The following is a 27,961-nucleotide window of genomic DNA, read 5'->3' as shown; positions in this document are numbered from 1 at the left end:
AGAAAACTGGTGGCACAGACACATAAGCCTACAAAGTGACTGGTGTGCCCTTAAAGGTGGCATTCTTGTGCAGTACCCAACCTGCCTAACTGTACATGGCAGCCCTGACTTTGCATTTCCTGACCTAGGATTCCATTTCCTGCTGTGAATTGGGACAATATACAAAACTGCCGAAGCAGTAACTGTAACCTAAGCCTGAACAATATTACTACACTATTCAGTGTTTCCCCAGGGTTGCAAACCTGAAAATGCCAAGAGGTCAAAAAACCCAGGATGTGCTGGCGAGGTGGAGGGAAAGGAAGCAGGGAGAGCAAGAAAATCAGACAAATGATTGTGAAAAACCAAACCTCAAAGAACCACTTTAATTCCGGCCTAACAGCGCCAGGTGCAATGTCTGGGGACAGACTCTGGGTACAATGCTGTGTGGCGACCACTCACTCACACACGGCTCCAAGGAGGCCCCCAAGGGGGACTTACCTTCAGGGGGCTGAGCCAAGGGGGAAAGGGGCAGCCCCAGAATAGGGGAAGGGACAGGCACGGGGTGGGGGGGAGGTGCTACTTCTTGGCAAAGGAGATCTTCATGGCGTTGTTCTGGGTGATCTTAAAGCCCTGCAGGGCATCGCGAGCTGCCCCTGCCTGTACCTCATTGTCGAACTCCACGAAGGCGATGTCATGCCGCCCGGGGACCAGACGGACCTCCTTGAAGCCAGGGAATCTGGAAGAGAACGACAGACCTCAGGGACTCAGCATTTCCCCCAACATGCTGGCATTGAGTGGACGCAAGTCAAAAGTGATACCAAATGGCCTCCAATGCACAGGACAGCGCCCCGTTAACACCAATTATCCAGCCCAAAATGTAGGCAGCACTCAACTGAAAAACTCTAACGTAATCATAGCATTTAATGAAAAATTTTAATACTAACACCCATGTGTCTGCAAATAGTACACTGCGGACCCCCAGGCCCTTCCTAAATCATACCCCCTACACCGCCACACCAACAATAATTGGTGCTCTCCCTTTGTTCAGTTTTGGTTTGCATTTTTAGTAGAGATGGGGTTTCACCATGTTGGCCATGCTGGTCTCAAACTCCTGACCTCAAGTGATCTGCCTGCGTCAGCCTCCTAAGATACTAGGAATACAGGCGTGAGCCACCGCGCCTGGCCTTACCCTCACTTTTCTGATATGCTGTTTCTCTAATACCCCCCTTCTCATTCCATACTACTTTCTCCATTAAGCAACCATCCTCATGTTTACTGGGTATCCTATTTTCCATCAGCATTCTTACAAAATATACAGCTTTGTGGGCGTGCTGCACGTGTGGTATCGCTTTTCTACTTTTTTCGGGCTCGCACAATCTCCTCTCAGCACTATTATAAAGTTGCTCTTTCTTGCCAGGTACAGTGGCTCACACCTGTAATCCTAGCACTTTGGGAGGCCTAGGCAGGCGGATCGCAAGGTCAGAAGTTTGAGACCAGCCTGGCCAATATGGTGAAACCCCGTCTGCACTGAAAATACAAAAATTAGCAGGGTGTGGTGGTGGGCACCTGCAGTCCCAGCTACTCGGGATGCAGAGGCAGAAGAATTGCTTGATCCCAGGAGGCAGAGGTTGCAGTGAGCAGAGATCACACCACTGCACTATAGCCTGGGTGACAGAGTGAGACTCCATCTCGAAAACAAAAAAAAGTTGTGCTTTCTCTTTTTCTAAGTGTCACACAGGGCAGCTTGGTGAGCGTCTGCATGAGGCCCATCTCTTCTTATAGACAGCCTCCAACTCCCCACCACAAATACTGTGATGAATGCCCCATTCACAGCCCCTGAAACAGAACCACCAGACGAACTCACATCCACAGCTTCACTCAACAGGGAACAGCCCCTCTACACATCAGCTGCGCTGGTCTCCACCCTGACACCAGTCACAAGAGTCCACACGGCCCCAGCTCCCACACTTGCTGTTTCTGAGCACGCTGACTTCTGCCAGTCTTACAGCTAGTGCTCAAAGATGTCTTGATGTAGTGTTACATGTACCTTGCCTTGCATGGCTCTATTTTAGGGGCTGGGAAAATGAGACCCAGAGCCTGGACTCCCTCAGCCCCCAATTAAGGCTGAAAAAGGCCACAAGCCCTGGCCATATAAGACCTTTCCAGCCTTATCACAATGTCCCCAAAGGCCATGGGCCCCGCCACAGCCTTCTCCTTTCACATCTTTGGTCACTGTTCCTCCTGCAAAGCCGTACTTGGCTCCGGGTTCTGCTGGCAGAGTTCTGAGGCCTGTTCCCGTGGAGATGCCTCCTGCCCATCACCCTCCAGGGAACACCCAGCCACAGGCCCCACTTACTGATTGAAAAGCATGGACAGCATGAGCTCGTTGGTCTCCTCTGGCAGGTTGGTGAGGAACAAGATGTGATTCGGTGGATTCTCGGAAAGCTGTGGGGGTGTGAGGGAGCCGGTTAACACAGGAGCCCTGAGCCTAGTGGGGGACTCCAGTGCTGCCCCTTCCTCCATCATTCACACTGCATGGAGCCAATGCACCACATACTGCTGCCCATCTGTCCCCCATCCCTTTCCCCCTATAGACTGTAGGCCACAGGACAGCAGAGGTTTCTGTCTCAGTCCCTGCTGCATCGCTGCAGTGCAGCCTGGGGCCTGGCACATAAGCAGGTGCTCGATAGCTCACAGAATGAACCTAGGTGCTGGCACCGCTCCAGACTGCCCTAACCTTCTGGACCCTCCAACCAGCATGCCAATTCCTCTCCGCGCAGGGCCCACCCCACTACTACATCCTCATCATTCAGTACCACCCCCTCGGGGGGTCCTGCCCAGACCACTCAACCTACAACTGCCCCGCAGCTGGTCCCTTTCTAGTCTTGTATTCTATTTATATGAGACCTGGTGGAGTGGGGACGGGACTAGATACTCACAGGCTGCGCAGGGGGCATCTGTCCCGGCATGAGCTGCTGTGGGGGCATGGCCCCTGGTGGGATCTGGCCAGGTGCAAGGCCTGGAGGGGGGATCATGCCAGGGGGCGGCATGTAGGGTGGCTGGCCCGGCATGTGGTGCATGATTCGCGGTGCCTGAGTCATTGGTGGCATGCCCTGTGGGGAGAGGAAGGAGAGTCCGTGGTTACGGCCTCCCCAGGAGGCAGAGAAGAGGCCAGGAGAGGAAACCCAGCAGGTGAGCAATGCAAGGAAAAACATCCAGAAAGAGGCGAAAAAGGCACCCAGAGAGGGCCAGACACAGCAAAACCAACTGAGGGTCTAGTGGCACATTAAATCAGAAAGAGCTAACTTAAAAACTCCCCAGGGGCAGTGGCATACCCCTATAGTCCCAACTATTTAGGAGGCTGAGGTGGGAGGATCGCTTGAACCTGGGAGGTCAAGACCGCGTGCAGTGAGCCATGATTGTGCCATAGCACTCCAGCCTAGGAAGCAGAGCGAGACACTATCTCTTATAAAACAAAAGCAGGCCGGGCGCAGTGACTCACACCTGTAATCCCAATATTTTGGGAGACCAAGACATGTGGATCACATGGTCAGGAGATAGAGGTTTTACCATCCTGGCCAACATGGTAAAACCCTGTCTCTGCTAAAATACAAAAAATTAGCTGGGCATGGTGGTGTGCGCCTGTAGCCCCAGCCACTCAGGAGGATGAGGCAGGGGAATCGCTTGAACTTGGGAGGCGGAGGTAGCAGTGAGCAGAGATTGTGCCACTGCACTCCAGCCTGGGTGACAGAGTGAGAGTCTGTCTCAAAAGCAAAACAGAACAAACAACAACAACACAAAAGCCCCAAATCAAAGGAAGGCAGAGATGGAAAGGGACAGTCAGGGAAGGGGCAGAGATGGAAAGGGACAGTCAGGGAAGGGGCAGAGATGGAAAGGGGCAGTCGGGGAAGGGGCAGAGATGGAAAGGGACAGTCAGGGAAGGGGCAGAGATGGAAAGGGGCAGTCGGGGAAGGGGCAGAGATGGAAAGGGGCAGTCGGGGAAGGGGCAGAGATGGAAAGGGGCAGTCAGGGAAGGGGCAGAGATGGAAAGGGGCAGTCGGGGAAGGGGCAGAGATGGAAAGGGGCAGTCGGGGAAGGGGCAGAGATGGAAAGGGGCAGTCGGGGAAGGGGCAGAGATGGAAAGGGGCAGTCGGGGAAGGGGCAGAGATGGAAAGGTACAGTCGGGGAAGGGGCAGAGATGGAAAGGGGCAGTCGGGGAAGGGGCAGAGATGGAAAGGGGCAGTCGGGGAAGGGGCAGAGATGGAAAGGGGCAGTCGGGGAAGGGGCAGAGATGGAAAGGGGCAGTCGGGGAAGGGGCGGAGATGGAAAGGGGCAGTCGGGGAAGGGGCGGAGATGGAAAGGTACAGTCGGGGAAGGGGCGGAGATGGAAAGGGGCAGTCGGGGAAGGGGCGGAGATGGAAAGGGGCAGTCGGGGAAGGGGCGGAGATGGAAAGGGGCAGTCGGGGAAGGGGCGGAGATGGAAAGGGGCAGTCGGGGAAGGGGCAGAGATGGAAAGGGGCAGTCGGGGAAGGGGCGGAGATGGAAAGGGGCAGTCGGGGAAGGGGCGGAGATGGAAAGGGGCAGTCGGGGAAGGGGCGGAGATGGAAAGGGGCAGTCGGGGAAGGGGCGGAGATGGAAAGGGGCAGTCAGGGAAGGGGCAGGAAGAAACGTGTGGTAGGCCGGGCGCGGGGGCTCACACCTATGATCCCAGCAGTTTGAGACCAGCCTGGGCAACACGGTGCTACCCGCTCCCTACTAAAAATACAAATTTTAGCTGGGTCTGGTGGTAGGCACCTGTAATCCCAGCTACTAGAGAGGCTGAGGGAGGAGAACTGCTTGAACCTGGGAGAAGTTGCAGTGAGCCCAGACTGTACCACTGCCCTCCAGCCTGGGCGACAGAGTAAGAATCTGTCCCAAAAAATATAAACAAATACAAATGAGGGCAGAGATGGCAAGGGACACTCAGGGCAGGTGCAGAACGAAACGCATGGCAGCCAGGGGAAGAGGGAAGACCGCAGATGGCAGGCAGCACAGACAGGGGCTGGAGTCACAATCTGAAGTGGAAAGTGGACAGAAAGCTGCGTGCAGTGAAGACTGCAGAGAGAGGTTAACAACAGGAGCCCACAGTAATCGGACGCCATAGGTGACGTGGAGAAAGTGTGAGTGGCAGTGAACAGAGCACAACTCAGTCAGAGCCAGAGCCACAGACAAAAGCCAGAGAGACACAGAGGATCAGAGACCCAAGGAGTGGGCCCGGTTCGTCTATCTTTTCTTTCTTTCTTTCTTTTTTTTTTTTTGAGACAGAGTCTTGCTTTGTTGTCCAGGCTGGAGTGCAGTGGTGTGATCTTGGCTCACTGCAACCCCCACCTCCTGGGTTCAAGCAATTCTCCTGCTTCACCCTCCCAAGTAGCTGGGATTACAGGTGCCTGCCATCATGCCAGTTAATTTTTGTATTTTTAGTAGAGATGGGGTTTCACTGTGTCGGCCAGGCTGGTCTTGAACTCCTGACCTCGTGATCCAACCGCCTCGGCCTCCCAAAGTGCTGGGATTACAAGTGTGAGCCACCATGCCCGGCCTTGTCCATCTTTTCTTTTGTACTTAGTGCTCTTTGTATTCTGTTTAGAAAACAGGATGTTTCCACTTTTCATGCCCTCACCAAGGTCATGAAGACATTTTCCTGTTTTCTTCTAGAAACTTCATTGTGTGAGGGCCAGGTGCAGTGGCTCAAGCCTGTAATCCCAGCACTTCGGGAAGCTGAGGTGGGCAGATCACTTGAGGCCAGGAGTTCAAGACCAGCCTGGCAAACATGGTGAAACCCTGTCTCTACTAAAAAAACAAACAAAAAAACAAAAAATTAGCATGGCATGGTGGCACCCACCAGTTGTCCCACTTACTTACTAGGGAGGCTGAGGCAGGAGAATCACTTGAACCTAGGAGGCTGAGGTTGCAGTGAGCCAAAATCATGCCACTGTACTCCAGCTTGAGCAGTAGGACCGAAACTCCGTCTCAAAATAATAATAATTAATAAATACGTAATAAAACTGATTTTTTCCACATTGCCCTTATACCCAGTGACCTTTCTAAACCAATCTTAACAGTTGCTTAGTAGATACTTGGATTTTCTACATGCACAATGACTTAAAAGACAGGATGAGCATGATGGCTCATCCCTGTAATCCCAGCACTTTGGGAGGCCAAGGCGAGCAGATCAAGAGGTCAGGAGTTCAAGACCAGCCTGGCCAATACGGTTAAACCCCATCTCTACTAAAAATATAAAAATTAGTCAGGTGTGGTGGCACATGCCTGTACTCCCAGCTACTTGGGAGCCTGAGGCAGGAGAACTGCTTAAACCTGAGGTGGCGGTTGCAGTGAGCTGAGATCACGCCACTGCACTACAGCCTGGGCAACAGAGTGAGACTCCATCTCAACAACAACAAAAAGACACAGGCAACAAAATCAAGGCCAAGGAGACAGCGATACCAAGACGTAGCCAGGAAGAAAGAAAGACACTGAGAAACAGTCACACGGGAACAGGCGTTCTGAGTGGAGATAGTATCATCTAGGGGCTCAACACAGGCGTTCTGAGTGGAGATAGTATCATCTAGGGGCTCAACACCCCCCAAAGAGAGACGGACACATAATCTCTATAAGGGAATGGAAAGGAGGGGTCTGAAGCCCCACGGGGAGAACTCTCCCCACCCTGTCCCAAAGCCAGTCCATGTGGCTAAGGAAAGCCTGTCAGTAGGAGGGTTGGTCTGCTGGCCCTGGCTTACCGGGACAGGCCCCTGCACAGCTCCCACCACGGGGGCAGCTGCCCCGCCCTGCACAGCCTTCTTGGCAGCTGGTGTCTCCTGGCTCTTGGGCTTTCTCTTCTCCCGCTTGCGATCCCGCTCCACAAAGGTGCCTTTCATCTTGGCAATGATATCTGAGTCGGTCTTGGCATACTGGATACGCTACCAAACAGAGAGCAGAATGGGTTAAGGGCATGGATTCAGAGCCCAATTGCCAAGATTCAAAATTGGACCTTATCAGGGGCCAGGAGGTCGAGACCAGTTTGACCAACATGGCAAAATCCCATTTCCATCCAAAATACAAAAATTAGCTGGGCATGGTGGTATACACCTGTATTCCCAGCTACTCAGGAGACTGAGGTAGGAGAATAACTTGAACCCAGGAGGTTGCAGTGAGCCGAGATCACACCACTGCACTCCAGCCTGGGCAACAGAGCAAGACTGTCTCAAAAAAAAAAAAAGCCAGGCAATGGTGGCTCACAACGGTAACACTTTGACAGGCTGAGGTGCAGGCGGATCACCTGAGGTCGGGAGTTCAAGACCAGCCTGACTAACATGGAGAAACCCTGTCTCTACTAAAAATAAAAAAAAATTAGCCAGGTATGGTGGCACATACCTGTAATCAAGACCAAACTAACCAACTTGGAGAAACCCTCTCTGAACTAAAAATTAAAAAAATTAGCCAGGTGTGATGGCACACACCTGTAATCCCAGCTACTTGGAAGGCTGAGGCAGGAGAATCACTTGAACTTGGGAAGTGAAGGTTGCAGTGAGCCGAGATCATGCCATTGCACTCCAGCCTGGGCAACAATAGCAAAACAACATCCCCCCACCCCCCCCAAAAAAGTGCTGGAATTACAGGCATGAGCCACGGTGCCCAGCCAAACAAAAATTTGTTATTGAAATGAGGCAAGGTGCAGTGGAGCTTGGTCCAGCCTCACCTTGGCCAATTAACCCTCATATCCCCTCCTCTACTCCAGGCCCACCCAGTCTCCTATAACATTTCACACACCCACACCCACACCCTGCCTCCATACCCACAATACTCACCATGGGCTTGTCATAGAAGGGGAAGCCCTGCATGGAGCGCAGGGCGTTGGTGGCACTGCTGACCTCCTTGAAGATGACAAAGGCCTGGCCCCTCATCTTCAGGCTCCGTGACACCAGGATATCCAGGATCTGCCCAAACTGGGAGAAGATGGCGTACAGGGACTTCTTTAGCTCTGCAGTGATGAAAGAGAAGACCTTGAGCCCCCCTTTCAGAAGTGCAGCAAGATGGAAGACCACCAGCCAATTCACGGGGTACCCAGAATGCCTCGAGTCCACAATCTCTGAAGACCTAATAATCACAGAAGCAGCCAGGAACCACTCAACTGGCCAAGTATACGCTTCTGTAAGATTTGGACAGTAATAGTACCCACCCCAGAGAGCTGCTATGTAACAAACATGTGGACATACATGCAAAGTGCTCAGAACAGCATCTGGCACATAGTAAACGCTCAACAGATATGAGTGATTCTTTTCATTGCCACCAGCACCCTGACACAGGACTGCATGACATGAACCTGGCAAATTTCCCCCACCTCATCATCCCTATCCACGTTCCACCTCGATCCCCAACCACACTGGCCCCCAGGCCTGAGACACCAATTCTGCCCCAGGGCCTTTGCACTGGCTGCTCCCTTTATCTGAAAATCCCTCCCCTGAGGTTTACATGGCGGCCTCCTTCTAGTCACCCAGGTCTCAGAGGAAATGTTGCCACCTCTGACCACATTTCTAAATGTCTTCCCATGTCACTCTTACTCTACGTCCTGTTCTTTCGTGGCTATTTCCTGCCTCCTGTCATGAAACATTAACTGGGATGGCTACAAATATTTGACTTAAGATACCATCGGCCGGGCACGGTGGCTCATGCCTGTAATCCCAGCACTTTGGGAGGCCGAGGCGGGTGGATCACGAGGTCAAGAGATCGAGAACATCCTGGTCAACATGGTGAAACCCCGTCTCTACTAAAAATACAAAAAATTAGCTGGGCATGGTGGTGTGTGCCTGTAATCCCAGCTACTGAGGAGGCTGAGGCTCAGGAGAGTTCCCTGAACCCAGGAGGTGGAGGTTGCGGTGAGCCGAGATCACGCCATTGCACTCCAGCCTGGGTAACAAGAGCAAAACTCTGCCTCAAAAAAAAAAAAAAAAAAAGGATACCATAAAGCGTTTTTTTTTTTAAAGACAGGGTATCATTCTATTGCCCAGGATGGAGTTCAGTGGCATGATGATAGCTTACTGCAGGCTTGAGCAATCTTCCCACCTCAGCCTCCACAGGAGCTGGGACTACATGTATGCAACAGCACACATGGCTAATTTCTTATTTTTTGTAGACACGGTCTCCTATGTTGCTCAGGTTGATCTCGAACTCCTGGGCTCCAGTGATCCTCCTGCCTTGGCTTCCCAAACTGCTGGGATTATAGGCGTGGAGTCACCACATCTCCATCAAATGCCTTACAGACTACTTCACTTCCTCACAACAACCGCATGAGGTGGCAACTATGACTGTCCCAGCTTTACTCAGATGGGAACAGGTTCTCAGAAAATGCCTCACCGGTGCAGGGCGAGTATCTAGAGGGCACAAGGAAGGGCATGGCAAACCCAGTCCACATACTCCATCTGAACCCAGTACTGCCCATCTCTCACCAGCAAAGGGTTTCACTTAACACCAAGTGGGTTTCAGCTCAACAAGGATGGTCTCCCTCTCACCACCCAGGTCTGCAAAGGCTAACAATGTCTCATGCAAAGAAGATGGCTGAGATGGCCAAGCATGGTGACTCGCACCTGTAATCCCAGCACTTTGGGAGGCTGAGACAGGCAGATACTTTGCACTCAGGAGTTCAAGACCAGCCTGGGCAATATGGCAAAACCCCATCTTTACAAAAGATACAAAAATTAGCCAGGCATGTTGGTGCATGTCTTGTGGTCACAGCTACTTGGGAGGCTGAAGTGGAAGGCTCACTCTAGCCTGGGAGGCAGCGGTTGCAGTGAGCCATGATCGCACCCCTACACTCCAGCCTTAACAATAGTGAGACTCTGTCTTTGACCGCCCCCTCCCCCAAAAAAATCCTGGCCAGGTGTGGTGGCTCACATCTGGAATTCTAACACTTTGGAAGGCCTATCACTTGAGGTCAGGAGTTCAAGACCAGCCTGGCCAACATGGTAAAACCCTGTCTCAACTAAAACTACAAAACAACAAAAAATTAGCCAGGTGTGGTGGAGGGCACCTGCAATCCCAGCTACTCAGGAGGCTGAGGCAGGAGAATTGCTTGAACCAGGGAGGCAAAAGTTGCAGTGAGCAGAGATCATGCCACTGCACTCCAGCCTGAGTGACAGAGACTCTGTCTCAAAAAAAAAAAAAAAAAAAAAAGCTGAGCTGAAGCAGAAGTCACTGGGGAAATTAGATACCAGGCTAGGAAAGAAGCAGGAAAATGTGTGTACGTTGGGTGGCGGCAGGGACAGTGAGTGGTCAAGGCTGATTTTTAAGTAATTAGCCAAAAATTCTCCTGGTGGTGACATTTCTGGTTTTCCTCTTCATACTCCATCCCATGACTCTCGCTCAGACTTCACTCATTCCACTGGACTCTGGGCCTCTCTACTCTCCAGCACCCCCCTCATCCATTCGCATTTACCCTCCCCAGCTGGGAGGATATTCCACGAGGGAGGCAGCCCGGACAGGGAAGCACTCTGGATCCCCAACACCCTCAAGACCAAGCCCAGTGCCTCACAGCCATGAGCCAACAGTGCACAGCTCATTGGAAGCTTCTCCATGATTTACAGGCCTCTAGGCCTCAGGCCCACAAAACTACCTCTAATACCCAGAATGCACCAGGCTCTTTTGCCCCTAAACATCTGCACAGGCTGGCCCAAGTTAGAACACTCTTCTGCCTCACTGTAACATAAATACTGCTTCCTCTACCTGGTAGGCTGTCCAGAATGTCTCCTTTTCTAGGAAGCTGAATGGATCCCTCTGTCTTTTTTTTTTTTTTTTTTGGAGACAGTCTCACACTGACTGCTTCCTGGGCTGGAGTGCAGTGGTGCAATCTCGGCCCATTGCAACCTCCACCTCCCGGGTTCAAGCAATTCTCCTGCCTCAACCTCCTGAGTAACTGGAATTACAGGCGCCCAATATCACACCTGGCTAATTTTTTGTATTTTTAGTAGAGACGAGTTTTTACCATGTTAGCCAAGCTGGTCTCAAATTCCCCACCTCGTGATCTGCCTGCCTCAGACTCCCAAAGTGCTGGGGTCAATCCCAGCCCTCAACACTCTGCCTAAGCTTCCTGCATGATGACCCTGACTACTATGGGCTGTCACTGTCCTAAAGAGTCAGGGTTTGGGCCGGGCACGATGGCTCATGCCTGTAAACTTTGCGAGGCCAAGGCGGGCGGATCACCTGAGGTCAGGAGTTCGACACCAGCCTGACCAACAATGGAGAAACCCCATCTCTACAATAAATACAAAATCAGCTGGGTGTGGTGGCACATGCCTATAATCCCAGCTACTCAGGAGGCTGAGGCAGGAAAAACACTTGAACCCAGGAGGTGGAGGTTGGGGTGAGCTGGGATCGCCCCCTTGCACTCTTATTGGGCAATAAGAGCGAAACTCCATCTCGAAGTAAATAAATAAAACCAGGATTCTATGTCACCAGTGTGCCCCCAGCACTGCCTGATACTGGTTGGGTAGCACACTCTAAAAGCATATGCAATATTTACATTCCTGATTTTGTCTTTTTTTTTTTTTTTTTTTTTTTTTTTTTGAGACAGTCTCACACTACCGTCCTGGCTGGAGCACAGTGGTGCGAACTCTGCTCACTAAGACCTCTACTTCCTTCCCGTGTTCTGGGAGGGAAAAAGTAAAAAATTGCAAAAAAAAAAAAACACCCAAAAACCTCCGCTTCCTGGGTTTCAAGTGATTCTTCTGCCTCAGCCTCCCGAGTAGCCGGGGCTACAGACATGCACCGCCACACCTGGCTAATTTTTGTATTTTTAGTAAAGACAGGGTTTCAGCATGTTAGCCAGGCTGGTCTCGAACTCCTGGCTTTAAGTGATCTACCCGCCTCTGCCTCCCAGTGTGTTGGGATTACAGGCGTGAGCCACTGCGCCTGGCTGTAGGCTATGCTTTCCTCAAGCGCAACTTCACTGGTAACCTCAAACTGAATCCCAGCAAGCTCCTTCGCTTCTCCCGACAATTTTCTTGAGGTGATAAGAGCTAACATTTATCCAGCCCTTCCTAGCTGCCAGGTACCATAAAACAGAAACACTTAGAGATTTAGCTAATTTAATTTCCCCCAACATCGATGCAAAGAAGGTATTATGACTTTGTTCAGTTTTCAGACACAGAAAATGAGGTTCAATAAAGGTGATAATTTACTTGAGAAAGCTGTAGAGTCTTGCCGATTTCAATAATCAAGTTCTTTTTTTACATAGGTTCTTGCTCTGCCCAGGCTGCAGTGCAATCATAGCTCACTGCAGCCTCAACCTCTGTAGCTCAAGCGATCCTCCCATCTCAGCCTCCTGAGCAGCTGGGACCACAGACGTGACCCACCCATGCCCAGGCTTTTTTTTTTTTTTTTTTGTAGAGACAAGATCTCGCTTTGTTGCCCAGGCTGATCTTGAACTCCTGTGTTTAAGTGATCCTTTCGGCCTGAGCCACCACGCCCTGCCAAAAACGGGAGTTAGATACCGGTGGCTATGTGACCCAGGCCAAGTCACATCACCCCAGTCTCAGCTTATTTGAGGAATGGGAATAACAAAAGCCTTCTTTCTTCCTACAGGCTTGTTTTGAGGATTAAATGTAACCAAGATTGGGAGCGGTGGCTCACGCCTGTAATCCCAGCACTTTGGGAGGCCGAGGCGGGCGGATCACAAGGTTAAGAGATCGAGACCATCTTGGTGAAATCCCATCTCTACTAAAAATACAAAAAATAGCCGGGCATGGTGGCACGTGCCTGTGGTCCCAGCTACTCAGAAGGCTGAGGTGGGAGAATCGCTTGAACCCAGGAGTCGGATGTTGCAGTGAGCCGAGATTGCGCCACTGCACTCCAGCCTGGGGATAGAGCAAGACTCCGTCTCAAAAAAAAAAAAAAAAAAAAAAAAAAAAAAAAAAAATAGCGCATAGACCAGCCCATGATACAGAGCGTTAGCCCCAGTACGGTACATTTTCACTGTGCACTGATCACTGAAAACGCCGGTGACCAAGAAGCCCCAGGCGTTGCCCTCATGGAGCTCAAAGGCCACTGGGAGGAGAGAGAGCCCCACGACAGCCCAGAGGAATCCGGGCTTGATGGAAGGAAGTCAGGGGCAGCCACGTGAAGGGACGCAGGATAGGGAAGGCTTCCTGGAGGAGGGGTCCTGTGTCCTGAAACCTTGTAAGATGAGCAACAGTGACCAGGTTAAAGGGCAGAGTGTAAGATGAACTAACGAGTGTTGAAGACAGAGGAAGTCGTTTGTGTAAAGGCCAAAGGGTTCACTGGAACAGTTTGCTTGGACGAACACTGAGAAAGAAAAGCAGGTGCAGGGGGTGGAAGGGAGACCAGCCCGTGCGGGACAGCCTGGAGTGCGGACTATCCCGAGAACTCACCATCCTTCTTGATCTTCTCATTGAGGTTGTTGATATAAATAGTGTGGTTAGGGCGGGTCTCGGGAACTGCCATGGAGTGAAGTGTCGAGGTAAGGCTTAAACGAGAAATAACGTGACTTTAGCCCTGGTTTTCTCCAAATCCTTTGTCCCAACGTTGGCTTAACGGGGGGCTCAAGGTTCTTCCTTCCGAGAGGAAGTCAGGTAAGGCGGGAGTGGGAAGGACGGAGGCACAGCGTGGGCAACAAAGCGTGCGTAGGACCCACTTCTCGAGCCCGCGTGCAGAGGGAACTCTCGAGAGATTTACTACGAGTTCCAGGATGCTCTACGCGACCCAGTGGGCGGAGCCCCCTAAATGGCGGTTCCCATTGGTCGACGCGTCCGAAGGGCAGTCCGGGAGAAAAAACCCGGATGTAAGAGCCAGTAAAGGAAGAAAGGATGGGTCTTGGGCAGCCTGGCCTCGAGAGGCAGAAGTTTCCTCAGACGGGCACAGGAAGGCCCGGACGCCAAGCGCACCGCCCGCCTTCCGCCGATGTTAGTCTGCGCCCGAGGTTACCTTCCGATGGGGCCGCAGTTTTCTCAACTGGCGCCTGCTACTTTTCTGAGACCAAACCACAAAGCTTTCTCTCCTGGCCCCGCCTCTACCTTTCTGTCAGCCAATCCCCATGCGGAAACTCAGTAGCTTGCCCAATCAGAGCAAGACTCGTTTCTAGGCTCAGTTCTTGCCAATCAAAACGATATTTGGGTTCCCGCTTAGGTAGAAAAACTCCGCCCCACTTTCGACAAGCCCACCTCCTTCCGTAGCTCCCGAGTCTACGGACCAATCAGTGAAGGTCACGATTGTTTTGCCAATCGGGACGCGTTTCGAACTGCGGTGTCTTCCGGAGGCAAGCCTGTTTGAAGCCCCGCCTCTTCCCCGCGTGAGATGCGTTTTCTGTCACGTGATCGCCAAATGGGCGGGCACTATTGAGGGTGATACCACATAATATGGGAAAGGCTGTGTGCGGGGGCCGCCATTTTGCGGGAGTGGGCGGCTCATTTTACTTCCTGACTCCTTTCCCTGTTCCACCGGTTATCGCGGCGCCCTCCAGCCTGTGATCTCTGAGTCTTCTCCAACCCACGGAGGTTTTTTATTGCTCTGACTCCAGGACCTTCTCCACAACTAGGCCACTTTCCCTGCCAGGTGTCCTTTTTGACCTCTTGCCTCTGACTCAAAAGGTCAGCTCAAAGGTTCCGAACTCGGGCCTGGGATGTGAGAGGGGACTGAGTCTAAGTTCTCCGAATCTTTAGCCCCGGGCCCCTAAGTCGCACCCTTCAGGCACCTCACTCTATGTCTGAGCCTTCATATCCCAGACTTACCCATGAGTTTCCACATTCGGCCCCAGAGAAGGAGTTAACTCCTACTAACTGTCCACCTAAGCCTCCCGAGGTAACAACCCGTCCCCGCCGTGTTAGCCGTCAGGTGCCTTAAGGCTGAGGTCAGCCTCGCAATTCCTGCTCCCACTGTTTCAAATGTTAGCCCTGGTCCTTTCACACCCACTGCTCTGCCCCCAGATTCTGGAATTCAGCTCTTAAACTTTTAAAATTTCCGTCCCTGAGGCCGTCCTCTTGGACGATCCCTCCCTCCCCACCTTCTGAACCCCTCAGCACCTCCTGGAGACCCCAAAATGACTTCACCAAGCTCTCCTCCCCTAAAATCACCAATCCCTCCTCCAAGAACCCCTGTACCCCAAGCCAGCAGCATTCCACCTCCTCCTCTACCCCCAAGTGCCCTGGACTTTTTAGCTTTTTCATCCCGTCCCTGGAGTCAGCAAACTCCTGTTCCCCCACCGCCCCCACTGCCTCCTCCACCCGCTGCCTCGGGGCCTGCTCGCCCTCATGTCTTCGGCCTGGAGAAGAGCCAGCTCCTGAAGGAGGCCTTGGAGAAGGCTGGCCCGGTCCCCAAGGGCAGAGAAGATGTGAAGAGGCTCCTGAAGCTGCACAAGGACCGGTAGGGTCTCCATACCCCACCCACCGCCCAGGCTCTGCCCCAGTTGCTTCTCCGCAGATCACTTCAGCCGCCTCCTCTTGTCTCCTCTTGGGGGGTTCTCGTGTCCTCAAGATCAAACAGCCTGACTATTTAGGACCCCCACGTAGACCCCTTGCGTGGTGGTGTGCCTCCAGCAGTGAAGAAGCTGTCCTCACAAGTGCCCCGTCCAGAACCGGGCGTGGTGGCTCAGGCCTGTAATCCCAGCTACTTTGGGAGGCCGCGGCCGGCAGACCTGAGGTCAGGAGTTGGAGATCAGCCTAACCAATATGGTGAAACCCCATCTCTACTAAAAATACAAAAATTAGCCTGGTGTGGTGGAGTGCAGCTGTAGTCCCAGCTACTAGGGAGGCTGAGGCAGAATTGCTTGAACACTGGAGGCGGAGGTTGCAGTGAGCCAAGATCGAACCACTGCACTCCAGCCTGGATGACAGCGAGACTCGTGTCTCAAAAAAAAAAAGTGCCCAGTCTAGTGGGGGAGACAGACCCCTCCACCCCTCCAGACAGTGACAACCCAGAGTGGTCAGGGCTGTCATGACAAAGTCCAGAGGAGTGCCTGACCCGGGCTGGGGAGTCAGGGGGAGCTTCTTGGGCAAGAGGAACCCTGAGAGCTGTTGAGCAAGTCGTGTAAAGACTGTGTGATGAGAGTAAACAGCTTGTGCAGGGCCTGGAGTGAAATGAGGACATGTTCTATTCAAGGAACTGCAAATATGTCCTTAACTTGCCGGGGGAAGTGGCAAACATGGGGCTGTGAAAGCCGGCAGAGCCAGCCACGCAGAACAGAGCAGAACAGAGCAGTGATGTGTAAAGGGACTGGGACTGTCCTGAGGGCATGGGGAGCCCTGGAGAGGCTCTGTGCGGGGAGGGAGGCTGCCTGTGGAAGTGATCCTTAGGAGACTCCAGGAAACTGGGGCATCCAGGGACCCAGGTGGGAGGGCAAAGCAGAGGACCAGACCTACTCTGGGGTCATGGGACTGAGGTTTAATGATTGCCTGGCTGAAGAAAAAATGGAGAAATGAGTTGCCTGGACTCACATTGAAACTCCAAGTTCTCCAGACACATTTTTTTTTAATGGAGTTTCCCTTTTTCATCCAGGCTGGAGTGAAGTGGCACAATCTCAGCTCACTGCAACCTCTGCCCCTGCCATTCCCCCCACCCCCACCCTGGGTTCAAGCGATTCTCCTGCTTCTGCCTCCCAAGTAGCTGGGATTATACGCGCCCGCCACCATGCCCAGCTAATTTTTGTATTTTTAGTAGAGATGGGGTTTTGCTTTTTTGGCCAAGCTGGTCTTGAATTCCTGACCTCAGGTTGTCTACCTGCCTCGGCCTCCCAAAGTGCTAGGATTACAGGTGTGAGGCATCGTGCCAGCCTCCAGACACATTTACAGTCTTCCCTAAATCCCCCACTGAGATAAGCAAATTTGATGCAAATTACAGCCGCCCTTTACTGCATGCCTATGTCAGGCGCTGTTTTAAGTGTTTAAATATTAATTTATTGAATCCTCTCAACAACCTCATGAGGTAGAAACTTTTATTGTCACCGGGCATGGTGGCTCATGCCTGTAATCCCAGCACTTTGGGAGGCCAAGGTGGGTGGATCACTTGAGGTTGGGAGTTCGAGACTAGTCTGACCAACATGGAGAAACCCCGTCTCTACTAAAAATACAAAATTAGCCAGGCGTGATGGTACATGTCTCTAATCCCAGCTAATTGGGAGGCTGAGGCAGGAGAATTGCTTGAACCCAGGAGGAGGAGGTTGTGGTGAGCTGAGATCTCGCCATTGCACTCCAGCCTGGGTGACAAGAGTGAAACTCCGTCTCAAAGAAAAAAAAAAAAAAAGAAACTATTATTGTCTCATTTTCCTGATGAGAAAACTGAGGCTCATAGAAGTGAAGCCTTTTAGCCAGTGTGGAAAAGAGGAAGAGTCCAGTTTGAACTCTGGCAGCAGGGCTCCGGGCTGTTTTGTTTGTTTGTTTGTTTCTTTTGGGACAGGATCTCGCTCTGTTGCCCAGGCTGGAATGCAGTAGCTGGATCACAGCTCACTGAAGCCCAGACCCCGTCTCAAAAAAAAAGAGAATAATAAGCACATTGCTCTGAACCCTGGGGGCTGTAGTAACCAAACTGTTTAAGTGTCCTCCCCCAGGGTACAAAGATTCACTGTCAAGGTGATATCTTAGACCTTAAGCATGTTGTTACCTGGTTTTTTTTTTTCAAAGTTAAAGGATTTTCACTGTTGAACAGCTGAAGAAACAGACAAAGGGAAAAACAAATCACAGGATTTGGAACCTGGGCAATATAGCACGACCTCACCTCTACTAAAAATAAAAAGAGTCTGGCATGGTGGCTCACCCAGCTCTTTGGGAGGCCAAAGTGGGCGGATCACCTGAGGTCAGGAGTTCAAGACCAGCCTGGCCAACATGGTGAAACCCAGTTTCTACTAAAAATACAAAATTCGCTGGGCTTGGTGGCGTGCACCTGTAATCCCAGCTACTTGGGAGGATGAGGCAGGAGAATCACTTGAACCCAGGAGGCAGAGGTTGCAGTGAGCTGAGATTGTGCTCTTGCACTCCAGCCTGGGCAAAACGAGCGAAACTCTTATCTCAAAAATAAAATAAAAAGAATTAGCTTGACATGGTGGTACATGCCTATGCTCCTAGTTGCTCAGGAGGCTGAGGCAGGAGGATCACTTGACCCTGGGAGGTCAAGGCTGAAGTGAGCTTTGATTACATCATTGCCCTTTAGTCTGGGTAACACAGCAAGACCGTCTCAAAAAAAAGGGAGTTGGGTATACAGATACCCCTCTGAGAAATTTCCTCAGATAAACCTCTCTGGCTCCTGGTTACAAAATACCACGCTTTGCTCCTCACTCTTCATTAACTGAGAGAGAACAGGGAGCGGGCAGGCAGGAGGACTATTCCCACGAACCAGATGAGGAAACTGAGGCTTGGGGAGGGGAAGTCAGTGGCTGAACCAGGAACCACCTTCAACCTCGGGACAGCCAGGCTGGTGTTTCCATCATCATCCCTGGTTGCCCTACTCCCAGCCAAACCTCAAGGTGGGAAGTGCTTCAGAGCTGGCTCCCTGGTGACTGAGCGTGGCTTTGCTTCAGGTTCCGAGGTGACCTGCAGTGGATCCTCTTCTGTGCAGACCTGCCGTCCCTCATCCAAGAAGGCCCTCAGTATGTGCCCCGATGCGGGACCCACAGCCCCTTTGCTGCCCTTATTCTCCCTTTGCTGGGCTTCTTAGGGACTGATCGGGAGAAGGGGAGTGGATTTTCCCTGGTGGGAGGAGGAGGGAAGGAATAGGGGAACTTTCCACCCAGGCTCCTGGGTGCCTGCATAGTAAACATAGTTGGAACATCCAATGAGTGAATGAATAAGCCCGGTCCATCTCTGTAACTCCACCTTGGCACCTCCTCCCAGGAAGCTGAGGTGACCTCTCCCCACCCTTCCATCCCCAGCCCTCCAGCCCTGGGCTCTGGCCTTGGCTGTCCTCTCCCCTGAAGGGGAGTCAGGTCTCCCTCGCTGGCCAGGGCAGCTAACCTGTTTCCCCACTCCAGCTTCCTGGTAAAGGGGCTGTGACATAGGCCTGTCTGTCCCTAGATGCGGGCTGGTGGCCTTGTGGATGGCAGGTACTCTCCTGTCACCTCCGAGTGGCGTCCCCCTGGAGAGACTCGTGCAGGTAGCCATGGAAAGAGGCTACACGGCCCAGGGAGAGATGTTCTCAGGTGAGTTGGGTGACCATGTGCTCCGTCACCTCTTCACGAGGCTGGGTGGGGTGCTGACAGCCGAATCAGGGGATCTCGTTCCATTCTTCGGGCCCTTCCCACTGCCTGGTAGAGCAGAGAGGTTATAAGATGGACTCCAGCTGGCTGCCGGGGTTGCAAACTCAGCTCTGCCACCTCTTTGCTGTGGTCATGGACAAGCCACTGATGCTCTTTGTGTCTCGTTTTCTGCATGTATAGCAAGGGGCGGAAGGTCATGGTGAAGGTGGGAAGTGTTACCCCCTGTGGGAACTCGGCATGGTGCTGGCCACACATAGCGAGCCCCCTCTGCTCTCACCCTGCAGTGGCTGACATGGGCAGGCTGGCCCAGGAGGTGTTGGGCTGCCAGGCTAAGCTGCTCTCTGGCGGCCTGGGCAGTCCCAACAGAGACCTCATCCTGCAGCACCTGGTCACCGGACATCCTCTGCTCATCCCGTATCCCAGGGCCTGGGAGGGAGGAGGGCAAGGGTGGCAAAGGGTGGGTCCCAGGGCCACACCATCGTTTTTACCTTAACGCCAGCACCAGCTACGACGAGGACTTCAACCATGAGCCATGTCAGAGGAAGGGCTACAAGGCTCACTGGGCGGTGAGCGCAGGTGGGTTCCCCTCCTTCATCCCTGCACCCCTCATCTCGGGTCTCCCTGGCCTCCATTAACCCTCCTGACATTCTCATCCCTTGTGCTGGTGCCGCCCCAGCCAGGCTGTGTACTCTCAAAATAGGGACCAAAGCTGGGCATCCTAGTCACTTAGCATAGCACCGGGCAGGCTGGGGCCAAAGTGTCCGCCAGTTGGAGCTTCTACAAACAGAAGCTCAGGGCGCAGATTTCAGGATCAAGACAGTCTGGGCTCCAGGCCTGGCCTGGCCACTGCTAGGCTCTATGACTCTGGGCAGGTATCGTCAACTCTCTGGGGCGCTCTTTTCCCTATCTGAAAATTGGGGGTAACAGTAGTACCCACCTCATAAAGCTGCCTTGTAGGCAGAGCACAGAGCACTCTTGAAACAAGGTTTGGCCAGGTGCAGTGGCTCATGCCTGTAATCCCAGCACTTTGGGAGGCCAAGGTGAGTGGATCGCTTGAGGTCAGGAGTTTGAGACCAGCCTAGCCAACATGGTGATACCCTGTCTCTATGAAAAGTACAAAAACTAGCCGGGTATGATGGTGTATGTCTGAAATCCCAGCTACTTGGGAGGCTGAGGCAGGAGAACTACTTGGACTTAGGAGGTGGAGGTTGCAGTGAGCTGCGATTGCGCTATTGCACTGCAGCCTGGGCAACAGAGCAAGATTCCGTCGCAAAAAAACAAAAAAAAATGGCTTGGCATGTGACATGTCTCTGTAAGCATTACCAGTACCATCTTCCTCATTCCACCTGCCTGAAAGAAGACCTGGTTGGTCCATGTCAGGAGGTCTGGGGTCCTGGGAGGCTCTGCTCAGCCTCTTTATGGCTGTGTGGCCTTGACAGCTCCTCCTGGAACCTCTCTTCCCTGGACAGCTGGGGATGACCGGGTGACCACATATACTCCATCTAATGCTGCCTCCCCACTTCCCTGTGCTGTCAGGCCAGGCGAGGCAAGACTTAAAACGCCTACAGCTTTGGAGCCAGATGCCGTGGTGGGTCCAAATCCCAGCTCCACTAGCTGCCACTGTTACTGTAACCTACGAATGGAGGCTGCACCACCCTGGAGGGCTGGGAGAGGGTGGAACTTAGCGTGCACCTGTTCCTGGCTCAGTCACTGCCACTCACCACCTCCTCCTCTCCCCCAGGGATCCTGCTGGGTGTTCCCGCTGTTCCAAGTCTCGGCTACACTGAGGACCCCGAGCTGCCGGGCCTATTCCACCCAGTGCTGGGCATGCCCTTCCAGCCACCATCCCTGCCAGAGGAGGGCTCCCCGGGAGCTGTCTACCTGCTGTCTAAGCAGGGCAAGAGTTGGCACTATCAGCTGTGGGACTACGACCAAATCCGGGAGAGCAACCTGCAGCTGACGGACTTCTCGCCCTCGAGGGCCACTGATGGCCGGATGTACATAGTGCCGGCGGGTGGGGTGCGGGCTGGCCTCTGTGGCCAGGCTCTGCTCCTCACACCGCAGGGCTGCAGCCTAGCTCAGTCACCATTTGAAGTGTGCTGCCACTTCTCTACGTGTGATGACCCCAAGGTCTGAGCTGGGTCTTGGGCCTCCAGCCAAGGGATCCTTCATTAGGGCCACCCCCACTCCATCTCTTCCAAGCCTGGGCATTGTCCCAACCCCAGGGCCACCCCCTGCAGGACCCTGTGCCTGCATATCCCATCTGAATGTCACATCGGTCCGTTTCTCACTGGAGACTGCCTCTGTCACCTCACTAGATATCTAAGGAGCCTCCTGCCTGGGCCCTCTGCTGGTCACAGGACAGGGACACTACACTGTGCCAGCCTCAGCTCACCCCTCCTTAGCCCAGGCTCTTCCTCACGCTTGCTCCCTGCCAGTCATACTGGCCTTTCAGGTGCTCGGAGCATTGAGTCCATCCTGCAGCCCTCTGCTGGGTATCACTCCCTAACTTCTCCATCGGGGCTCAGGTATAACTACCTCAGGGACGAGTCCACAGCCCCAGTCTAGGCATCCCTCCCCACCTCACATCCTCACTGTTTTAAAGCCCATCTGAGAGCAGTTAACTGCGTCAGTCCCTCTGTGTTAACTCTACAGATCTGGCAGCCCTGTAAGGGGGGTGCTAGCTAGATGCCCCCCATTTGACAGATGGCAGGACTGAGGCCTTGAGAGGTGGAATCGCTGGCCTAAGGTCACATGACTTGCAAGTGGCAGGGTCAGGATTCAAGCTATGTAGTCAGTGTCTCAGCCAGGTTGCGTCCTGGCTCCCTGATCATTATGGTGCTGACCACAAACTTCCCTACCCACCCATACAAATGCCAGTGAGTGTGTGTGATTACTGGTTTTGCAAATACCTGCCCCTACACTCTGAAATAGGAGGAACGGGCCTGTCTTGATCACTGCTGTGTCCCTAATTGAGCCAGTCTCATTTAGGGAAACTGTACAGTGCTGTGTTTCCTTTTTTTGTTTTTTGAGACAGAGTCTCATTCTGTCACCCAGAGTGACAGTGGAGTGCAGTGGTGCGATGTCAGCTCATTGCAGCCTCCACCTCCCAGGTTCAAGCTATTCTCCTACCTCCGCCCCCCAAGTAGCTGGGACTACAGGCATGTGCATACCATGCCTGACTAATCCTTTGTATTTTTTGTAGCGATGGAGCTTTGCCATATTGGCCAGGCTGGTCTGAAGCTCCTGACCTCAGGTGATCCACCTGCCTCAATCTCCCAAAGTGCTGAGATTACAGGTGTGAGCCCCCTTACACAGCTACAGTGCAGTGTTTCTAACCAGTGACAGGGTAAAGAGGATGTGTGTCACCATCCCAGCCCTGATCAGCCTGCCTTTGCATCCCCCATCCCAGCTAGGGCTTGGAGCAGCCTTGGTCACCACTGTGTCCCCTGCATTGTCCAACACATCCAGGCACAAGAATAGCTGCTCAGGTAGATCTGCCGAGTGAGTGAAGTAGCCTGCTCGGAGCCTGCCTCTTTCCCAAACTGCTTGTTATCTTGTTGCTCCACCCAGCACTTTTGCCCAGATACACTCCAGACGCAAAAGTAAAAGCTTTATGACATTGACTCTGAATGTCCAGTTTATTGGGGTGTCGTCATGGGCGGGAGGCTCAGCAGAGCCGTTCAGCAACAGTCTCATATAAATAAGTATCAGGATGGTCAGTAGAAAAGGAGAGTGTCCCCTTGGCCCTGGAAGACACTGTGGGAGCTTCAGCTTAGGGAAGAGGTAGGTACCTGTCCGCCAGCCCAGCCTCATGGGCCAGGAAGACCCAGCTGTGGGGGATGGAGGGGCTGTTAGCTACACCCCAGGGTTCTACGGTCTTTGGTTTGGACCAGGCTGCGGGCCAGGTTGTAGTCAGCAGCCCCACCCACCCTGGCCTCTGACACATACCCTGTGCTTTTCCCTGCAGGGGCCTGGGATTGGATGGGGTCCTGAGTGCAGCAGCTCTGAGAGGCAGGGGGAAGCTGCTTTCCCTGCCTCTGAACCTCCTTTCTGCCACTGCTGTTGGCTGAGAGAGGAGAGAGAAGCCTGAGGGTCAGGCAGGAGGAGGAAGTCCTGAGGCCAGATCCGATGCGCAGAGGAGCGAGGTTCTGCTATCACAGTGCTGGCACAGAAGCTGGTATGTGGCTGTGGTTTGGGTCTGCATGAGGTCAGCAGAGTCCTCTGAGGAACATGGAGAATCCCCCAGGGCCACGGCAGGGCAGGACCTCAGTGAACTGTGCCCGCCCAGCGGTGTCAGCCCTCGGGCCTCGTCCAGTCCCATAAGGTAATGCCCTCTGGGCCTTTTGTTGCTCAGCACTCAAATGGCTGCCCAGTGAAGACAGTACTGTCACTCTTCCCAAATGGTCCAGTGGTGCCTACATCCGTTCACCAATGATGCTTGACCCAGTCCCCAGCCTCAGCTAACTGGCAGCCTGGAGGCTGACAGTGAGGCAGATCATAAGTGATTCGTGTAGGCTTAGGCACCGTGTCACACTGTTCCTCTGACATCTGAACTGAGTGCTCTCAGGGCAGCACGCTTTTGCTGTAGCCTCTGGCAGCCCCTCAGAAACCTTCCCAGCAGATCAGGGGACCCCATTCTGGTTTTTCTGACTCACTGCCTCATCATGTTCCTTCCAGGTCTCCACAGCCCCGGCATCATGATGGGCCAGGTGCTACCTGGTCTCCCAAGGCCCCTCAGACCTTTCCACGTTGGTCTCATGTGGCACATGACACAACCTCTCCCATCCCTGGCCAACCTCAGGCCCCCCATGGCATCTCGGGACTCCTCCAGCCAGACTGGTGCCATCCAATTAGTAAACCTGGCGGTGGCGGAGCAGCTCAGCTCTGTGCCAGTCCCTGCAGGAGGCGGATCATGTTGTCCAGGCCCCAGAGGTAGCCATCCTCACGGTTGCCCTCAGCCCAGGGCAGCCTGTGGCTGAGGGTCTGGTGGTCGGGCAAGGCCACTGTCTTGCCGAAGTCGATCATCCAGACCTTGGCCAGGCCGGTGTGGTCATGCACAAAGAGGAGGGAGCTGCCCACCACCTGCCGGGGGAAGAGGCGGGAGGTTAGGGGAGGAGCAGGCGCTGGCCAAGGTCCCCTGCTGACAGCAGAGCAGGGTGGCTGACAGCATGAACCCTGGAGCCTTGGCTGGCTGAGTTCAGATCCTGGCTATGCCACCTCCTGGCTATGCAGCCTTGGACAGGTGTCTTAACCTCTCTGTGGTTCTGTGTCCTCACAGTCAAAGTGAGAGGAATAGAGTTAGTGCCCCCAGGCTATGGTTTCATTTTCTTTGGTTTTAGTTTTACTCAGTCAACTGCAGTTCAAAAATATTAAATTTATTCCAGAGATAAACAATTGGTAAGTCTTTACTTGCACACTGTTGTAAGTACTGTGCTGAAATCTGGTTCCATCCTGCTCTGTCCCACCTGGGATGGGAAGCATCCCATTTTCCAAGTGATCCTCCTGCCTTGACTTCCCAAAGTGCTGGAATTACAGGCATAAGCCACTGTGCCTGGCCTTTGCGAAGCCAGAACTCAAATGCCTTCAGGATCCAGAATGAGTAAAGAGAGCCTGGTAGAGACTGAAGAATTGGAATGGTGGTCATGATAATGCACACTTGTAGTTCCAGCGACAGGAGGATCACTTGAACCCAGGAGATTGACGCTATAGTGAGCTATGATCACGCCACTGCACTCCAGCCTGGGCAATAGAATGAGATCCTGACTCTGACAAAAAAAAATTTTTTTAAACTAGAAATTGGGCCGGGCACGGTGGCTCAAGCCTGTAATCCCAGCACTTTGGGAGGCTGAGGCAGGTGGATCACGAGGTCAAGAGATCGAGACTATCCTGGTCAACATGGCGAAACCCCATCTCTACTAAAAATACAAAAAATTAGCTGGGCATGGTGGTGCGTGCCTGTAATCCCAGCTACTCAGGAGGCTGAGGCAGGAGAATTGCCTAAACCCAAAAAGCCAAGGTTGCGGTGAGCCAAGATGGCGCCATTGCACTCCAGCCTGGGTAACGAGAGCAAAACTCTGTCCCAAAAAAAAAACCAAAAACTAGAAATTGGATAATGCCTTCACTAGAAAGAGACAGCAACTTCCCAGGCCCCGTGGACTGCTACTGATAATTGGTTTCCTTTTCTGTAGAATGGGGATAATGGTACCAGCCCCTACTCATCGGGTGCTTGGCAGTCAGCTCTCAGTAGAGGCTGTTTTAATTTAATTAAGTTAATTTCTTCAGACTGTGGGTAACCCCCCATATAGGCACCAAGGAATGAGAGCTAAGCAGAACCCTAGCACAGTTAGGGCTTGAAGATTATCTCACTTTATAGTGTTACTACTCAGCTATTTCCTTTTATATAATCTTTTACATAATCATATTTTAGTTTATAGAAATAGGGCTTGAAGAATCTCTTTATATAACCTTCTATATGTAATCATATAATAGTTGATAGTATGAGTGCCTAAAGAATATTTCTCTACATATATACCTATAATTATATCTTAGTTCATATTGGAGGAATGCCTAGAGTGGACACAGTACAGAGCAAGAATTAAGGAATAAGCAGCTTACAATCAGAGGAATGCCTAGTGCAGACACAGTGCAAAGCATGATTTAAGGCTTCTGGTCCAACAGTTATACCAGGACCAGAAGCCATGACCCAGGCGGCAGCGTTCAGTATCGTAAAGATACCTGCTGTATGGCAGGCTTGGGACGAGAGCCACTCCTCCTGATAAAGGAGTTGTAGGACCTTGCTCCAGTTCTTGTGGAAGGCTGCCCTCAGAACGGCAGTCCACCTTGGTGACTGTGAACTTTATCAGCTCTTGCTGCTGTGCTGCTTGAAAAGCATCTTCCCATAGAACCCATTGAAAGCTGCCAGAAGGTGGCGGTAACCCTGACAGCTCTGTCACTGCTATGTGACTTAAAGCATCCTCCTATAAATCTTCTTAGAAGTAGTTTGACCATAGATAGAAGTATTGCACACTGAGCACAGCCCACTTTCAAACCTCAGTGACCTAATGGGGTTGGACCCCTTACTGCACATGGCCCTTGCTTTCGTGGGAACGGTCCCCTTGCTGTGCACTGTCCACTTCTTGCCCTAGGTGACCTAATGGGGGTGGACCCCATGTTTTACTGCTCATGACCCTATCACTATCCTTAAAGATGATTTCACTCACTGCCCTGCCCCCTAAGCTATACACAATAAATATTCATACTTCCAGACATTCAGGGCCTCACCTGACACTGCTTATAGGTGGCATGGCCCCCCGAGCCCAGCTGCGTTTTTCTTGTACTTCTATGTCCTGTCTCTTTATTTCTCAGATCCTGCGCCTTGGCACAACATAAGGCTCACCCCGCGACCCTGTGGGGCCATCAGCCCTACAGAGACAGAGTTTCACTCGTTGTCCAGGCTGGAGTGCAATGGCAAGATCTGGGCTCACTGCAACCTCCATCTTCATCTTCCCAGGTTCAAGCGATTCTCCTGCCTCAGTCTCCCGAGTAGCTGGGATTATTGGTATATGCCGCATACCTGGCTAATTTTGTATTTTTAGTAGAGACGGGGTTTCTCCATGTTGGTCAGTCTGGTCTTGAACTCCTGACCTCAGGAGATCCACCCACCTCAGCCTCCCAGAGTGCTGGGATTACAGGCATGAGCCACCGCCCCGGCCTTATTTTTTACTTTTTTGTAGACACAGGGTCTCATTATGTTGCCCAGGCTGCTCTCGGAACTCCTGAGCTCAAGTGATCCTCCCACCTCAGCCTCCCAGAGTGCTGGGACTATAGGCATGGGCCACCACACCTGGTCTATCTTATTTTAGAGACAGCGTTTCACTCTTGTTGCCCAGGCTGGAGTGCAGTGACTCACTGCAACTTCCGCTTCCCAGGTTCAAGTGATTCTCCTGCCTCAGCCTCCCGAGTAGCTGAGATTACAGGTGCATACCATCATGCCCGAATAATTTTTGTATTTTTAGTAGAGACAGGTTTGTATTTTTAGTAGAGATGGGGTTTTACCATGTTGATCAGGCTGGTCTTGAAGTCTTGAACTCCTGACCTCAGGTGATTCACCTGCCTTGGCCTCCCAAAGTGGTGGGATTACAGGTATGAGCCATGCCTGTTTTATTTTTTGAGAGAGGGTCTTGCTCTGTCACCCAGACAAAAGTACAGTGGCACGATCACAGCTCACTGAACCCTGAACCTCCTGGGCTCAAGCAATTCTCCAGCCTTAGCCTCCCAAGTATCTGGGACCACAGGTGCACACTACCTCACCAGGCATTTTTTTCTTTTTTAATAGAGATGGGGTCTTGCTGTGTTGCCCAGGCTGGTCTTGGCACTCCTGGGCTCCAGTAAGCCTCCTACCTTGGCCTCCCAAAGTGCTGGTATTACAGGTGTGGGCCACCACGCCCAGCCCCTTTTTATATCTTTGTCATTCATCAATGGTTTCCCCTCCATGCACCTGGACCCCAACACCCCCACATCCACCCATGGCGGCCAGGGCTCGCACCTCGTGGGTTTTGAAGAAGGGGGAGATCTCCAGAGCTTCACGAAGTTCTTCTAGGCGTGCCACGTACTTTTGCTGTGTGACAGGGAGGGTTCTTTGGTTAGCATGGGGAACTTATGGGGGCTTGCCCACCTTGAGCTCTCACCTCACCCCATGCCCCCAAAGAAGTAGGCAGCCTCTAGCCAGAAAAGAAGAAGGGAGCCACGGGGAAGACA

General features: G+C 52.6%; 3 protein-coding genes across 7 annotated transcripts in view; 1 reads left to right on the top strand and 2 right to left on the bottom strand.

Moving 5' to 3' along the window:
- Nucleotides 1–331: 331 nt before the first annotated feature.
- Nucleotides 332–14,298, bottom strand: SNRPA (small nuclear ribonucleoprotein polypeptide A). Of its 3 annotated transcripts, none has more exons than XM_035286398.3 (7): nucleotides 14,184–14,298; nucleotides 13,395–13,489; nucleotides 7,821–7,993; nucleotides 6,753–6,932; nucleotides 2,919–3,092; nucleotides 2,336–2,424; nucleotides 332–715 (listed from the first exon to the last, which is right to left on the bottom strand). In XM_035286398.3, the coding sequence occupies exons 2-7, from the start codon at nucleotides 13,465–13,467 to the stop codon at nucleotides 556–558; spliced, it is 849 nt and encodes a 282-aa protein (XP_035142289.1). In that variant the 5' UTR covers nucleotides 13,468–13,489; nucleotides 14,184–14,298; the 3' UTR covers nucleotides 332–555. The 3 variants fall into 3 exon arrangements, with proteins under 3 accessions (XP_035142289.1, XP_035142288.1, XP_035142287.1); XM_035286397.3 differs by lacking the exon at nucleotides 14,184–14,298 and adding an exon at nucleotides 13,948–14,018; XM_035286396.3 differs by lacking the exon at nucleotides 14,184–14,298 and having other exon boundaries at nucleotides 13,395–13,687.
- A 105-nt stretch (nucleotides 14,299–14,403) lies between these two features.
- Nucleotides 14,404–22,827, top strand: ACTMAP (actin maturation protease). 2 transcript variants are annotated; one of them, XM_002762148.6, is made up of 6 exons: nucleotides 14,404–15,381; nucleotides 18,527–18,595; nucleotides 19,020–19,144; nucleotides 19,486–19,615; nucleotides 19,707–19,777; nucleotides 20,943–22,827. In XM_002762148.6, the coding sequence occupies exons 1-6, from the start codon at nucleotides 15,059–15,061 to the stop codon at nucleotides 21,335–21,337; spliced, it is 1,113 nt and encodes a 370-aa protein (XP_002762194.3). In that variant the 5' UTR covers nucleotides 14,404–15,058; the 3' UTR covers nucleotides 21,338–22,827. The 2 variants fall into 2 exon arrangements, with proteins under 2 accessions (XP_002762194.3, XP_035142286.1); XM_035286395.3 differs by lacking the exon at nucleotides 19,486–19,615 and having other exon boundaries at nucleotides 19,701–19,777.
- The window catches only part of ITPKC (inositol-trisphosphate 3-kinase C), a 24,486-nt gene continuing 19,348 nt past the window's right edge, over nucleotides 22,824–27,961 (bottom strand). Inside the window, exons 6-7 of one of the 2 annotated variants that reach the window (XM_002762140.6) lie at nucleotides 27,750–27,821; nucleotides 22,824–24,286 (exon numbers count right to left, since the gene is read on the bottom strand). In XM_002762140.6, coding sequence (XP_002762186.2) covers nucleotides 24,083–24,286; nucleotides 27,750–27,821 — 276 coding nt within the window. In that variant the 3' untranslated portion in view covers nucleotides 22,824–24,082. Of the gene's footprint in view, nucleotides 24,287–24,461; nucleotides 24,825–27,749; nucleotides 27,822–27,961 lie in introns of those variants that run through there. The other variant, XM_017967462.4, reaches the window with a different exon arrangement.

This window comes from Callithrix jacchus, chromosome 22 (genome assembly GCF_049354715.1).
Source record: "Callithrix jacchus isolate 240 chromosome 22, calJac240_pri, whole genome shotgun sequence".
In the NCBI taxonomy this organism is placed as follows: domain Eukaryota; kingdom Metazoa; phylum Chordata; class Mammalia; order Primates; family Cebidae; genus Callithrix; species Callithrix jacchus.
Note: the sequence above shows the minus strand (reverse complement) of the source record. Positions and strands in the feature narration are given on the sequence as shown.